Genomic DNA, 15,846 nt, shown 5'->3' on the forward strand with positions numbered 1-15,846 from the left:
CCAATACTATTATAGACTACTGGACTCTTTTAGAATATTTTACTGAGTTAACACACCTACAATATTCAAATAACAGAACTAAACAAAAAAAGGGGATACAGATAAATGTTCATTTTGTATCTGTGTATTCAAAATGGTTAGGATAGATATATAGTTACATTCTCTTAATAGAGGGATTTGTTGTAATAGTGTTTGTACATAGGATATCATGTCCGCATCTTGTACAGCAATTAACCACTGGGAGGAATGTATGCAATGTGTGAATTATTGAAACTGTCCTTCCAATTTGATTTGAAACTGTCTCATTGCTATTTGTTTCTCAATAAAATTATGGAAAAAAATTTTTTAAAAAGTAGCACCATGATCATATTATGGAAAGATATGAGTTTATATAAACACTAAAAAGAAACACTGGAAATTCTTCAAAATGGTTCCTTCCAGGCAATGATAAAGAGCTTGCAGCTGGGAATACTATTTTTGCTAAGTATTGCTGAAGCACTTGTTTAAGCTATGTGTATTATGTGACCAATTAATATGAAGACTTCTTTAAAAGCTGTATTCAAAGTACCAGGTAATAATAATAAAGAAGGCTGGCATGATAACACCAGACTATAATCCCTGAATCTGGGGAATGAAGGCACAAAGCTCTCCAAGACTTTGAAGTCAGCCTGGGTTACACAGTGAGTTCAAGCCAGCCTAGAATACATACCAAGACCCTGTCTTGAAAATAATTATAACAATAATTAAAGCAGATGGGAGATGTTATGGTTTGTGTCTACTGGTCCCCCAAAAGCTTCATGTAAGTCCTGGGGCAGACTTCTGGAGTTTGTGATTAATTCATGATCTACTCGGATTATGGGTGTGAGTGCTGCTGAGACTATGGGTGTGAGTAGACAGAGTAGAACTTAGAGGAAAATATTAAGTCTTAGACTGCCTATTAACTATTTTTTTCATAATAGAAGTGCCTGCAAACTTAATGTATCTAAATAATATAGCTTGGTATTCTCCCAAACAAAACTTGACAGAATTTCAAGAAATAATTAATAAGCCCACAAATGTGGAAGAGCTTAATCTCCTTCTTGAAAACTGACATAACAAGCTCATAACATTAAGGATTTCATCCACCTCTGACAGGACAAAAAAAAAAGGATACAAAGGAAAGATCATTTTGTATTTATATATAAAAAATAGTTCGGATAAATATACAGCTACTTTCGCTTAATTCAATGATAAGAAAGAAGTGTACTAATAGTGTTTGGACAGGATATCCTGTCTGCTTCTTGTACTATGGATAACCACGAAGAAGATAACAATGTACAATGTATTGATTATCGAAACTGTCCTATTAATAAGCTGTGAAACTATCTCAATCATATTTATTTCTCAAAATAAAAAAAATTAAATTAAATTAAATTTTAAAAAATAAATTTGCGACACTCGAGGTGATAGTTAAAAACAATACCAGTATTTGATCTAGTTTCATCTCAACTGTGTTATACCTGGACATTTTAGGTATTTATCAAAGGTCTTTTTTCCCCCATAATTTTATTGAGAAACAACTAGCAATGAGATAGTCTCAAATCAAATTGGTAGGACAGTTTCAATAATTAATACATTGCATACATTCCTCCCAGTGGTTAATTACTGTACAAGATGTGGACATGATATCCTATGTACAAACACTATTACAACAAATCCCTCTATTCATTAAGAGAATGTAACTATATATCTATCCTAACCATTTTGAATACACAGATATAAAATGGACATTCATCTGTATCCCTTTTTTTTGTTTAGTTCTGTTATTTGAATATTATAGGTGTGTTAACTCAGCAAAATATTCTAAAAGAGTCCAGTAATCTATAATAGTATTGGTTTTTCCCCTTGACTGGCAATGTCAGAAATTGTTGACCTAAGTCCCCTACAGCTCAACATAACAGTATGGTTTTATTTCTTATACTTCATTTTTATACTTTTCTGCTGGATGATTAAGACCAAGATAAAGCAAGAACTATGCAACAAGAGTTGTAGCTTTTGGGTCTGAGAAGGTCAGTGAAATCCTCTCAGGATTTATCCTGAGATCCTGTACCTCAGATTGTAGATCCTTTGTCAGTGTCAGCCATGTGGATGAGTCATGGCCATTGCTTGGCCAATGTGCTCTCTCTGAAAGCCTGAGAGAATGATTTCTCTCCATGTGACTCTCCTTAGGCACACTCTACATCATCAATCACTTTCTTCTTTGGCCTCATAATTTCCTTGATCAGAAAATGTGGGAAACTACCGAGTTACATGACGTTACAGTACAAATTCTCCTATGTCCTGAGTCTTAATGGACCTTGGAAGGCTAGGGCCAAAATGTTGGCTTTCCTTGAGGCCCTCCTTTTCTCTAATTTTGGCCTGCAAACTTAGGTTGTTAACCCTCCAGAAGAGAAGTTTATTGTTATTACCATACAACCTAGGCTGTTAGGCTTAACCTCACTATCTGTCTGAATTATCAAAGGTCTTTTATGGGGAAGAAAGTAAATGTATGAATAATAAATGTGTGACATTTGTAAGTAATGTTGGCTCTGAACAAACTTTTGAAAACTTAGTTGACAATTTTTGGATCAACTGAAAAAAAAGCATGACTTTTGAAATCTCTGAATGCCTTGGTTCTCAGTATTATCATTCTTTATTGAATTTATTTCTTATTAAAGTATGTAGTTTTTAAAAAAAGGATTTTGAATAATATAAAACCCAAATAGATGAAAGGCAAAGATAGACATTCTCCAAAATTCCCAAAATGGGCGTTATACTTTCCTTACATATTTTTCAGTAGTATTTATGGTTTGATTACCTAAATTGGCCACACGTAAAGCCACTAAGGAAATCTCAGTTTCACAAAACTGATGTTTAAAATTAATTTCTACTGTTTGTACAAAAATTGCAAAATGTCCACCCATTTGGGGATTTCAGTTTACAGAACACACGCATACTCATCATCCATAATCTTACACTGGCTACAGCTCACCTGTCAAATAGCTGTCATATTTGCTTTCAGTGTACCCCAAAATTTATATTATAGCCTTCTTTTCTTCCTCTATTTTTATAATGCTGAGATTTAATGCATATTCTCTTGGCCTCTGGACTTATTCACAAATACCAAGCCTGGCTTATTCCTAGAGGAGCGCTAGTCTGTCACAAACCTGTGCTCATGGGAAAGCCTCCTCCTCAGTGATGTGTGATCCTTGGGGAAATTTATCTTCACTATGGTGAGGAGTTTCATCCTTAGATACCTGGGGAAAGGGTCACATAATGAGGGTTTGGCTGGATAGCAAGTTCTTCTTGCGACCGGAAGGCCCCCTCTCCCTCCAGACCTGGGTACACATGTGCACATCCAGCCCTGGGTCCACGCACTCCTGGGGTCTCTAGGGAACAGAGACCCTAGGCTGAGATGAGAACTGCCGGGAAGGCTTTCCATTCTTGTGAGCAATCCACAGTTTGTGTAAATACCTCACCCACCAATTCTTTCTTCAAATATACTTCAGTGGTTTGAGGGGCAGGTGTTGATTTAACATGGTCCTCAGTCTAAATCTGGGTTCAAATTTCACTTGTTGGCTCTTTGGCCTTTTATCCTGTGTTCTCAGGGCTGGGGAGATGGCTCAGTAGAATAAGGGCTTCCCTGGCAAGTGCAAGAGCCTGCATTCAATCCCCGGTTCTGCCAAAAAGAAAAAAAAAAGTAACCTTAAAAAAAATAAATAAATAAACTCATTTTCTTAACTATAGAATTGAATTTACAATGTCTACTTGGGTGGTTAAGTTAATAAATGAATTGAAAAGCCACTCCACAGTCCAGTGGCAGCAGTTAGAATTCTCATTCACTATATATTTATTGGTCTTTTTTTTCCTCTAATGTCCTACTCTTATTAAACTTCTCCTTCTCCATTTAGTTGTGGGAAAGGAATATTTATTTCAAAAACTATTTTGTAATCTATTCCACTTTTCAAGTGTTATTTATTTTCTGCACTAGGGATGGAAGCCAGGTCCTTGCATAAACTAGATAAGTGATCTGCCTCTGACCTATACCCCTCAACCCGCATCCCTATCTTTCAATAGCTTCATTTTTCCATTTCTGTTATGTCCATCCCAGTGTTGTACAACCATTCATGCTCTAGACTATGAGAAACAAAGATTAAAGTAAGTGTTGCCACAGCCAGTGCAGCTCTGAAATTCTGGAGTGGGGAGGTGAATAATGAAAAAATGAAGAGTCAGAAGGCCAATGTCAGGCGGAGCCCCCTCTCTGGATGGCAGAAAGAACCACCCAACAACTGCGGTGAGCTTACACAATCAGCATAAGAGGTTATTTATAGAGAATTTTAAGGGGAGGGTAGGATCTGGAGCAGGAAGAAAATCTACTCTTCAACAAAACAAGATGCCTTGGTGGTTACATGGGGAATAAGACAGGAGTTGTCTATATTATCTCAGGGGAGGCCAAGGTACTTAGCACATCAGCTCCCTGACCGCATACACTTTTCATGAGGCCCTGCCAAACTCATGAGAAACTGTGACCTTGTCCTAGACACCCGAGGTACAGGCAGCTTCACTCCCAACAATTATATAAATAAGTGAAGTAAATGTAGCTGATAGGTCCTTTGATAAAGGCTTCTTTGAGCATGAAGAAGGAGATAAATGAATGAGTGGATGTGGCAAGGCTGTGCAGAGACAGTTGTTCTCCAGTTTAGTCTTGAGGAGTATTCTAATAGTTGATACATTGTGTCCACTTAAGAATTTTAGAAGTGTAGCTGAGCCACTGAGCAGCAACAGGTCCTCATTTTGTAAATATCCTTATCCTAGGCAGGAGGAGGGCATGGAGATGGTGTGAATGTTACACCTACCCTAAGGGGGAGGGGGATAACCTGCTTATAAAGGGCTCGCTCTTTTCTTCGTGGCTCTTGTTGCTCTTGCTGCCTTCTGCCTCTGTCTTAGTTACTCTTCTCTCGTTGCTGGGACAAATACCCGACACTCAAAATGAAGGAAGAAAGGTTTATTTAGCTCACAGTTACTGGAGGTTTCAGTTCATACTCAGCTGGGTCCAACGCAGAGCAGCACAGAGCAGAAAGCAACTTTTCATGGCGGCAAAGAGCAAGAGCACAAGGGAGGGGTAGCAGCAGCTCAAGCAGCTAGCTTCTCTTCCCACCTTACATTGTAATGCAAATTACCTGCCCCAGGGTAGGGGAAGTACTCACACCTATGGGTACTTCCCAGTATTTACCCACCTATGGGTAATCCCAGCAGTACTAAAACCCATAATCCCAGCCTTGGATCACACATAATCCCAGTGGATCACGAGTTAATACAAACTCTAGAAGTCCTCACCCCATGACTGCATGAGGATTTGGGGGGACAACTAGACACAAACCATAACAGCCTCCTTAAACAGTTTCTCCCTCACCATGTCCCCTGCCTTGGAGCCAGCCAATTACAGGCTGAAACCCCCACAAACCATGAGCTAAAAAAACATTTCCCTCTTTAATTTTGGGTGTTGGGTATTGTGTCTCATCAATGAGAGAAAAGTAAGGCAAGCGTTATCTTAATAGTCATTCTCGGGAATGTTTGCAGTGCCAGACACCAGATGTAGGGACTCTTGCACATTCAGCAGTTACTCTACTGCTGAGCCACATCCTTGGTCCCCAACCTCATTTTCAAACATTAGTTTTCTAACAAAATATCCCTGGATTTGCAGCTGTATCCTGCCATAGACTAGAAGCTGGTACATTAACTAACATGGCTAAATGCCTTGCTCCTCAGGCATGCAGTGACGTTACCATCCACTTAAGACATGGATCAGGGGCTGGGGAGATGGCTCAGTGGAATAAGCACTTCCCTGGTAAGCTCAAGGACCTGAGTTTGATCCCTGGTTCCACCAAAAAAAAAAAAAGACATGGATCAAATGAGCTGCTACATGTGAAGGCAAGAAATCAAGAGATAGTATTTTACCCTTACATACTATTTCTCTTTTCTTTCTTCCTTTTCCTGGTCTGCCTTTTCCATCATCTTCCTCCTACTAATGTTTTCCTCCCTCTTCTTCTCCATCCTTTATTTAGTTTGGTGCCACCTGGAAACATCATAAACCTCTTACAAAGAAAAATATGAAACTACTTGGGCCATCAGTTGGCCTGTAAAAATGGTCTTCATAGAGATGTTGGTTCAGGAAGAACTTCTATAGTTATCTACCAACAGATAGCAACTTCTCTGTGATACGTTTTAAACCTTATTTTCTCAATTTTTTTGAGAAAAGTTAATGTAGAGCTGAAGAGAAATCCTGCTGAAGATTTAAATCAAACTACACCACACTCTTGATTTCCCAACTCTGAAAATCCTCACTTAAAATGAGGTTGAGCACTCTTTCACACTTTAACTGGCAACAACTTTTTAATGAGGCTTTCCTAGATGGTAGAAATTAAAATCTCAAGTTTCCTAGATCAGTTCTGTTTTGCTAATGATGAGGACTTTGTCTCTTTCTGTAAAATGCCATACCAAAAAGACATAAGGAAAACTGAACAGAATTAAGTTTCCTCTTTAGAGAAGAAAAAGAGAAGAGGCAAATGATTCCTAGATGGTACCCTAAGGAGGTATCACCTCTTTCCCACAGAACTGAGTTGGAACTTACGTCGCTGTCTAGAACTGCCTTTGACTGGACATAAAGTCTGGTCTATCTTCTAGGACTGTGGATTTCCATTCCTAACTTCCGCTGTAGTTGATGCCATCTTCATAACCACACTCAGCGTCCCCTTTTGTCAGTGTTCTGGGCCCTGGGAAGGTAACTCAGCCTTTGCCCTCGAGGTCTTTAGAGTCTTGAGGCTGTAGAGTGCAGAAAACGCTACTATGAAAATGCTGTGGCGCTTAATTCCTAAGGAGCCCAGGGAAAGTGGAGTTGGTCATGCGCTGAGCTGGGTAGAGGAAGAGCCCCAGCGCTCCCCTCAAGTGGGGGAAAGCATAGGGCTGATGGAGCTCAGCTGGTCCGGTACCTCCCTGGGCATTCAGAGCAAATACTGGGCTTCTCTGTGCCTCCGTCTCCCGCTCCCTAAAATATAAAGGCAACAATACCTATCTCCTAGCCTTGTGCCAAGCATAAAATGTCAATGCATGAAGCCCACGACACGTGGCGCCTGCTAAGAAAACGTCAATTAGTCTTATCTGGGAGGAGCGAGGTAGTGTGTTCATGCGTGCCTGTGCAGTGTGTTAGTGCACGCATCTGTGTGCGTGTTTGTGTGTGTGTGTGTACGTGTGCCCACGGGTGTGCATGAGTGTATGCGCGCGTGCATGTGTGCCTGTGTGTAGGTGTGGAGGCGTGTGTGCGCGCGCATGTGCCTGTGTGCATGTACGCGTGCGTACGTGTGTGCGCGCGTGCGTGCGTGTGTGTGTGTGTGTGTGTGTGTGTGTGTGTGTGTGTGTCGCCTGGAGACCGGAGGCGGCACTACAGCGGCTCTGCCATTGGCCCGCCAGGCGGCGCGGGCCGGCTCTGGTCTGGCGAGCTGTGAGGCGCCGGCGCCCACGCTGCGCGGCGGCTCCGACCCAGCTCCCTGCGGCCCGCGCCCCTGTGTGTCGCGAGCGAGCGAGCGAGCGAGCGAGCGCGCTGCTGTGAACACTGCTTCGAGTGGGTGTCGTGACTTAAAAATAGCTGGAAGCCGCAGCCGCGGCGGGAGCATGGCCGCGGGGCTCTGCGCTCCCGCCCTCGGCCTCCGGGACGCCTGAGCCGCCCAGGTAGGGGCACTGTCCGCGCTCCCTCCGCCAGGAGGCGAGAGCTGGGGCGGCCCGCGCGCCTGTCGCAGACCGACCGCGACCGCGACGGGAAGGCAGGGCGGAGGCAGGGAGGGGCGCCCAGGGGCTGGGGCCAGCGGGACGAAGCCGGGGCTCCCAGCCCACCCCAGACCGAAGTCCCCGAGAGCGGCTTCGCGCCGGCCCCCGCCTGCCCTCGCCACCTTTGCACGCAGTGGGATCTCTTATTGGGGGGAGAGTTGGTTAGGAGTGGGACCTGGGGTCCTGGGCCTGCGAAGGAAGGGAGATGGTGGCGACTGTAAGGCTGTATTTCTGTGCTGCTTCTGTCCCAGCCCTCGCCAGTCTCTCTCCTTCAACACCTGCACGTCAGATCTTTCCCCACCTGCGCTGATCCTGAACCCTTGCTTCTGCCGCCCCGAGAATTGGTCCCCTCACCCCCGAGGAAGAGCTGGCCTTGGCTGAGAGGGCAGGACGGGGCCCAGTGACCAAGATGGCCTCTCAGGCTGGCCACTGCCCAAGGGTGGGTGGGAGGCAGGGAAGGAAAGGGGAGAGCAGGCAGGACCATAGGTCCCTGGGGGCAGGAGGAGGAGAGGGCTTCCGAGCTGTGAACCCCAAAGCACGGTGACACTTTGGGAAAGGCCGACTGCTGTCTACTAAGTCCCTGGGGCTGGCGCCTAGCCCGCATTCACACAGGCCTGTTGATTCCCATAGCAACAAGGGAGGCAGCTCTGCCTCTCCATGCCAGGAGCCTGCCCGGCCCTCCTTTCCCCCAGCCCAGGCCAAGCCCCAGCCTTTCCCTGTCACACACAGACCCTACATTCCAGGGCTGCTTTGGCTCACAATTGTCATCTGAGAAGTGAACATTGATCAAAAGAACACAGTTTACCTGTTGTGCTCATAGGCTGGACCTTCTTCCATTAGTTTGCATTTGGCATGTATTTTTCCCAAACTTATTCTTCTCCTTCATTGCTACTCCCCAGTCGCTCCCATGCCAAGCTGGTTACTGAGTGTGCAGGGCGCTGCATCTCCTGGCACGAGGGAGGCTGGCTGGGTGTTTGTCTGGGCCCAGCTGTGGTGACCTTCCTGCTCATCCTCCCTGGACAAATCTGAAGCCACCCCAGTCCCCTGCCCAGCTCCCTACATCTCTTGCCTAGAGCCCAGAGCAGATGAGACCCAGATTCCAGCTGGCAAGGGTCCCAGCAATGTGCACAGGCACCCAAACGACAAGTGTGTGTGTGTGCCCGAGTGTGTGTGTGTTAGTAGTGGGGGTGGAGTGGCTGGCAGAGCCGAATCCCAGCAGCTGGGCAGCTCCCTGTTCCCGTAAACAAGGACATGTGACGCTCCCACCTCCTTGCGTGGCAGAGCCAAATAGACATGGAGAGGAGCTGCTGCTGTTGAAGGAGAGAGCAATCCTGGAGGACCTCTGGGGCCAGCTGGACTCCTCCCCCAAGCACCTTCTCAGCCCAGGGAGCAGGAAGGGGTGCCGCTGCTGTGTGGACTTACTAGCTCGAGTGTGGCTCACACCCCTTCTTTTTTCAGCAGCGGCTACCTGGTACCCAACCCCATCTTCCCCGTGACCGCCCTGCAGCTGCCCCGGCTCCTCCAGTTCTACAATGTGCCCCGGAAACTGGCTGTGGGCCTCCATGACGTTCATGGCCCGCTTCTCCAGGAGCAGCTCGAGGTCCCCTGTTCGCACCAGAGGGAGTCTGGAGGAGATGCCACCCGTGCAGCATCCCTTCCTCAACGTCTTTGAGCTGGAGCGGCTCCTGTACACGGGCAAGACAGCCTGTAACCATGCTGATGAGGTCTGGCCAGGCCTCTACCTTGGAGACCAGTAGGTACCCACCGGACTGGGATTGTGGTTGTGTGTGTGTGTGTGTGTGTGTGTGTGTGTGTTTGTGTGTGTGTACAGAAAAAAGAAGGGTGGCAGACAGACACTGAGTTATAGTGTTGATTCCAGGTTGAGCATTGAAGGGAGGGGCACATAGACAGAGAGAAGAAAGAGGCTGGAGGCTTTGGGGAAGTTTGGATAGGTTTATTGAAATACTCAGACTTTGGAAGAAAACCCTTGTTATTCACACAACAACTGTTTAGCATTGAGGGCCAGCACTACCTCCCAGCCAGACACAGTGGGTGACTTCTCTGACCTTTCAGCTACTGGGGTGCGGCTCTGGGAAAAGTCACTGGGAGAGAAAAGACCAGGCAGGCTCCTGCAGGGCCCCTGTGGGGGCCATGCCCCCCATAGTCTACAGAGTCTGAAGCTGGGGTCCTTCTGTGGGGAGAGGGCCTCATGGAAAGCGTAATCCTACTTATCTCCCAAGGCTTTACCATGTGCAAGGAGGATGCATTTCCTCCTGCATTTTTCCTCTGAAGCTCCCCAGCAGCCTGGCAAGGTAGGTACTACTGTCATCCAGTCACGGCTGAAGAAGCTGAAGCTCAGAGAAGTGGTGAGCGGCGCAAGGTCACACAGGCTGTGAGCAGCAGAGCCAGGCCTCCCCGGTCGGTGCTCGTCTGCTGCAGTAGACAGAGCAGGTGCTGAGGGCAACCGCTGTGTCTGAGAGGTGTCTGCTGGTGCTCAGGGATGGGGGCTGGGTGACCTCGTGAAGGTGACCTCCTAATGGGGTGGAGTGAGCCATAGAAAAACTGGCAAAATGGACGATGTAAGTAGGAGTATAAAGGAATAGGGGAGTTAGGTGTGGGAAGAAGTATTGGAAACATAATCTCAAGATTCTCAGAGGCACTGAATGCCTTTTTAACGTTTTACTTTTGGGCTGCTGTTATTAGGGGTAGAACCCAAGCACTCTACTCCTGAGCCCCATTCTCAGCATTGGCAGGGATGTTAGCTGTGGACGGGTCCAGGACCCTGTGCTGCCATCCCCGACTCCCACCCCCAGCCCCGGTGCCTCCACATTGGGCTCGTCCCTGCCTGAACGGCAGAGAAGGAGACTCTCCAGAGGTGCTGCAGTCTCTCCTCAGCGCTTTTCCACTGTTAGTGGGACTCGTGTGTGAGACTGAAATCTGTTTCTTGTGGCTTTCATCGTTTCATCTTAATTCAGTCCTTAGGGCTCCACATTTAAGGAATTTAATGAAAGCTGGCTTCTCCAGAGTACTCCTTCTACATTTTATCACAGCCATGTTCACCCTGCCCCTTCAGCCTTCTCTCGTCCAGACAAAAAAGCCTCAGTTCTTGTCGGTATGGTTCCTATGAGAAGAGTCTATGTGAAAAGAAGCCAGGTGCGTCAGCGCAAACTGGACTCCCACCACTCTGAGGCTGGGGCAGGAGGATGACAGGCTCAAGTCCAGCCTGAGTAACTTAGAAACTTAGTGAGACCCAATCTCCAAATGTAAAACAATAACAAGGATGAGAGCGTAGCTCAGTGCAAAGGTCCCAGGTTCAATCCCCAGTACTATAGAACAAGAAACCAGAAATCCCCAAGTCATCCTCCATCTTCCTCCCTCTGGGTGCAGCGACAGCACCTCGGCACCGCCCTCCTCTCTCCACAGGGACATGGCCAACAACCGTCGGGAGCTGCGTCGCCTGGGCATCACCCATGTCCTCAACGCCTCACACAGCAGGTGGCGGGGCGTGCCTGAAGCCTATGAGGGGCTGGGGATCCGCTACCTGGGCGTGGAGGCCCATGACTCCCCAGCCTTTGACATGAGTATCCACTTCCAGACAGCTGCCGACTTCATCCATCGGGCACTGAGCCAGCCAGGAGGTAGGAGAAGAGGGGGTTCAGAAGGGAGAGAGGACCTATTCTCTTGATCCTTTTTATTTCGAGATGATACAAAAAAAAAAAAAAAAAAAAAAAAAACAGACAAGCATGCCGGGTGTGGTAGCACAGGCCTGTAATCCCAGCACTCCAGAGGGACATCGTGAGAAGCGTTAAGTAGCTTACCTAGATGGTGAGATGATGGGTGCTGGCGGTAAAAGGTTTTTTTAATTATGTCAGCACTCTCCAATTATTTTCACCTTAAGCATGCTTGAAAATACTTTAGTCGGGCTGGGGAGATGGCTCAGTAGAATAAGTGCTTCCCTGGCAAGCGCAAGGGCCTGAGTTCAATCCCTGGTTCCACCAAAAATAAACACTTTAGTCAGAAAAAAAAAAATACAGTTGGCCCTCTGTATTCTTCAGTTCTAAATTCATGCATTCATCCAGCCATAGATTGGAAAGATATAGAAAAGGAAATCTATACTGATCCTTTGCAAAAACATTCTATTTATTGCCATTATTCCCTAGACAGTGCAGTACAGCTGTTTGCATAGCGCTTGTGTTGTGTCCGGTGTCCTAAGTACCCTAAGGCTGACAAAGTGTTGGAGAGGATGTGTCGATGCTCCACGCAGAGACAGCAGCATCATACCGAAGGGACCTGGGCATCTGTGAGGGCCCCTGGAACCCATCCACCCTGACACGAGGGAGGCTGGATAGGTACACAACAATGCACTACTCAGTGGCCAAGGAGAAGGTGAGACAGAGGCTGAGGGGGTCAAGGCAGTGGCACGTGCCTGAGTCCTGCTTCCTCAGGAGGCTAGATCAGGAGGGTCACTTAAGCCCAGGGTTTCCGGCCCAGCCTGGGACACCTCTGGAGATGCCATTTCAGAAAAACAAATAGAAAATGAACAAGGGAGTGAGGAAGGCCAAAGAAAGCCCATGCTCAACACAGTGTTTCCTGTGGATTACTCCTGTAGGTGCAAAGCCCAGGTGGGTCCCTGGCTCTACCTGGAGAAGAGAGGCCTAGGGGTCAGGTAGCAGAAAGCCCAAGTCCCTGCCGGTGCAAAGCTCAGTGTGACATCAGTGATCAGTCTCTTCCCCGAAGCCCCGTGCACCCCATTCTGCCAAGGCTCCCCTGCTTTATTAGGAATCCACAACTTTTCTCCCCCAGTCCTGGCTCTACCCAGCCAGGGCCTTGCCTATGCCAAGGTCAGCACATGACCGACCCCTGCGCCACCTCTGGCCCATACCTAGGTTCTTAATCCCCTCCTCTACCTCCATCATGTGTCCCCTCATCTCTGCTTACCTATCTTCCTGGCCACCTGTCCGTGTCACCCCCACCAGCCTCCTCCCACATACCACAGTCTCCCTGCCATCTCTGTGTCTCCTCGCAGGCAAGATCCTGGTGCACTGTGCCGTGGGAGTGAGCCGATCCGCCACGCTGGTGCTTGCCTACCTCATGCTGTACCACCGCTTCACCCTCGTGGAGGCCATCAAGAAAGTCAAGGACCACCGAGGCATCATCCCCAACCGGGGCTTCCTGAGGCAGCTCCTGGCCCTGGACCGCAGGCTGCGGCAGGGTCTGGAGGCATGAGCACAGTGGACAGGCGGTCAGGCCAGGCCCGGCCCGGGTGGGTCCCTGGCTCCACCTGGAGAAGAGAGGCCCAGGGGTCAGGTAGCAGAAAGCCCAAGGAGCCCATGCTCCACCTCTTCTGGGGCCAAGCCCCGGGCCGCTGCTGCCCTCTGTGAGAGGGACGGGAGGTAAAGCTGGGCAGTGCCCAGGGGTGCTGACCAGGGAAGGAGGAGCCAGGCTGCAGGTAGAACAGTGTTCCCAGGGACACGCAGTCCTTTCCCCTCTTTGTGTCCAAGTGTTCTCCTCTTTCCCATATGAAAACCAAAGGGCCATCTCCGACCTGTGCCCAGCAGTCAGTCATAGACGCAGCAGCACAAATGTGGTGGTGTGGGGTTGTGCTCAGACCACAGCATAGAGACACACAGCCTGAGTGATGTGAAAAGCCACAGAACCAGAGTGAGACTCCCCACAGGCTTGTTACAGCAGGGGTGTGCAGCTGGGCAGCACCCAGCAGTGCTGCAGGTGGCTGAAACAGTCACAGAGGTGCATGACCAGCAAGTGTTGGTATCTGGACAAAAAATAAAGACTCTGGGGAAAACAAGAGCATTTGATGTCATTGACAACTTGAAAGAATTCTACACTTCTTTCCTGGGAATCCCAGCCTGTGTGGCCTGGCAGTGGTTCCAGACCTCCTCCTATCAGCAATAAGTAAACCTCTACCACCTGGCACACCTCCACTGCCTGTTCTAGGAGCCTTGGGGAATCTTGAGCTGTTATTCACAGCGATTCCACAAGGGGGAAGCAGAGAACCAAAAACTTCAGGACTTTATCTACTCTGTTGGTGCCCTGAGCATCTGTCACTTAAATTTGTAAATAGACCTTTGTTCACTCATTGACATGCTTTAATAATTTCAGTTTTCAAAACCAAACCTGATTTCTATATCAAGACCCCATCCAACCAGGCATGGGGACACATGTCTGTAATTTTAGCTCCTAAGGAGCCCAAGGCAGGAAAATTACAAAGTTGAAGGCTAGCCTGGGCCACTTAGTGAGACCCTTTCTCAAAATAGAAAGGGCTGGGGATATAGTGAAGTGGGAGAGCAGTTGCCTACCATTTTTCTAGTCTTAGAAATCCTCATTCTGATGGGATAACAGAAACTCAATTTTAAATCAAGCCCAGCTCTACACCTCTTCCAGTTTTGCCTGGTGCCAAAGGTTTGAGGGGGTTGGGGAGACCCAATGTGATTGCTCTCTCTTTCTGTCTTTACTGACCTGCTTCAGGAGACAGCAATACAATCTCTATGAAGCTTAATCGAAAATAGACTTGGGGCTGGTGGTGCGGCTCAATGGGTAAGCGCTCCTGGAGTTCATCCCCAGTACTGTGAAGAAACGAGAACCCAGAAATCAGAAAGAACTTGCACTTAGGCCAGCGAGATAGCTGAGTGGACTAAGCACCTGTTTGGCAAGTACAGGGATCAGGGTTCCATCCCTGGTCCCACATGTTGTGCCAGCCCCACCCCCAGGGCACGCTGAGCTGGCAAAGTCCAGGCATGCTGGTGCACACCTGAATCCCAGGGCTGGGGAGGCTGAAAACAGGAGGATCGCTTTGATTGGTAAATGATTTTTTTTTTTTTTTTTCGGAACCAGGGATTGAACTCAGACCCTTGCGCTTGTCAGGGAAGCACTTATTCTACTGAGCCATCTCCCTGACCCCCAGGAGGATCACTTTGAGTCCCAGCTGAGTAGTAAGACCCTGTACCAAATACATAAATGGAAAAAACAAAAATAACTCGTGCTCTTAGAAGGACCACCTGTACCTAGATCAGAAAAGATGACAGATTAGCATCTCCTTTGTTTTACTCTAGAAAGCATTACTGTGAGTGTATCCAAACAGCCACAAGTATATTTGTGCAATTCAAATGAGCCTTATTTTTTTTCACAATGAATAACTTGAGAATTTAACTCCTAGGATGGAAATATGGCTCCTAAAGTATATTCGACCAAAAAAAAAAAATGGTTTCCAGATTATCCCCACAGAGTAGAGTGCATATTTTTACTTTTAACACAGAGATACTACAGTCATATACAGGAACCCTTCTGGCTTTACAAATACTAACTCATTTAATCCTCATGGAAGCTTTGTATATTTTTTATTGCTTTAGAATTGGGAAATGAAAGTTAGCTATTTTACCCAAAGACACACAAATAGTAAATGGAAGAGGAAATATTTAAATCTGTGCTCTCTGGCTCCAGAATCTGTGTTTAACCATCATTCTGCTGTGCTTTGCTTCGGTCTCTACCTCTGAAGAGTGCGTGTGTGTGTGTGTGTGTGTGTGTGTGTGTTGTGTGTGTGTGTGTGTGTGTGTGAGAGAGAGAGAGAGAGAGAGAGAGAGAGAGAGAGAGAGAGAGAGAGAGGTGTCAAGTTTGGGAGGAACAGGAGTGGCCACAGAACAGTTCCCCCAACCTTCAGACCCACCAGCTCCCACTTCCTGGTTTGATTATCAATATCTGGAAATAAAATAGATTAAGGATTTCTGTCTTTTCTGGAGCATTTCAACTCTTCTGAAGGCATCTGTGTGTTTCAAGGGGACCCAGAGGGAGCCCACAGCCTGGTTATCACACTTGTAGAGTCAGTTCTACCCCCCAAGACAATTTAGGATTACCTGTCACAAATGGTCCTTTCTCTTTCCACCCCAAACTGAAATTAAGTGTCCAGGCTCCCCTCATCCTATTTTTGGGCAGCTGACCATTTGAACCCAACCAAGCAAGGGACCAGAAAATGAAGGGCAAGAACTTGACTCT

The 15,846-nt window shown here is 47.3% G+C and overlaps 1 protein-coding gene across 2 annotated transcripts; it reads left to right on the plus strand.

Moving 5' to 3' along the window:
* Positions 1–7,482: 7,482 nt before the first annotated feature.
* Positions 7,483–13,645, plus strand: Dusp26 (dual specificity phosphatase 26). Of its 2 annotated transcripts, none has more exons than XM_023722018.1 (4): positions 7,483–7,743; positions 9,298–9,592; positions 11,263–11,477; positions 12,866–13,645. In XM_023722018.1, exons 2-4 carry the CDS (start codon positions 9,372–9,374, stop codon positions 13,063–13,065), a joined length of 636 nt encoding a protein of 211 aa, XP_023577786.1. In that variant the 5' UTR covers positions 7,483–7,743; positions 9,298–9,371; the 3' UTR covers positions 13,066–13,645. The 2 variants fall into 2 exon arrangements, with proteins under 2 accessions (XP_023577786.1, XP_004637323.1); XM_004637266.2 differs by having other exon boundaries at positions 9,301–9,592.
* The last annotated feature ends 2,201 nt before the right edge of the window (positions 13,646–15,846 follow it).

Source organism: Octodon degus, unplaced genomic scaffold (assembly GCF_000260255.1).
Source record: "Octodon degus isolate 3935 unplaced genomic scaffold, OctDeg1.0 scaffold00088, whole genome shotgun sequence".
Taxonomy (NCBI): Eukaryota; Metazoa; Chordata; class Mammalia; order Rodentia; family Octodontidae; genus Octodon; species Octodon degus.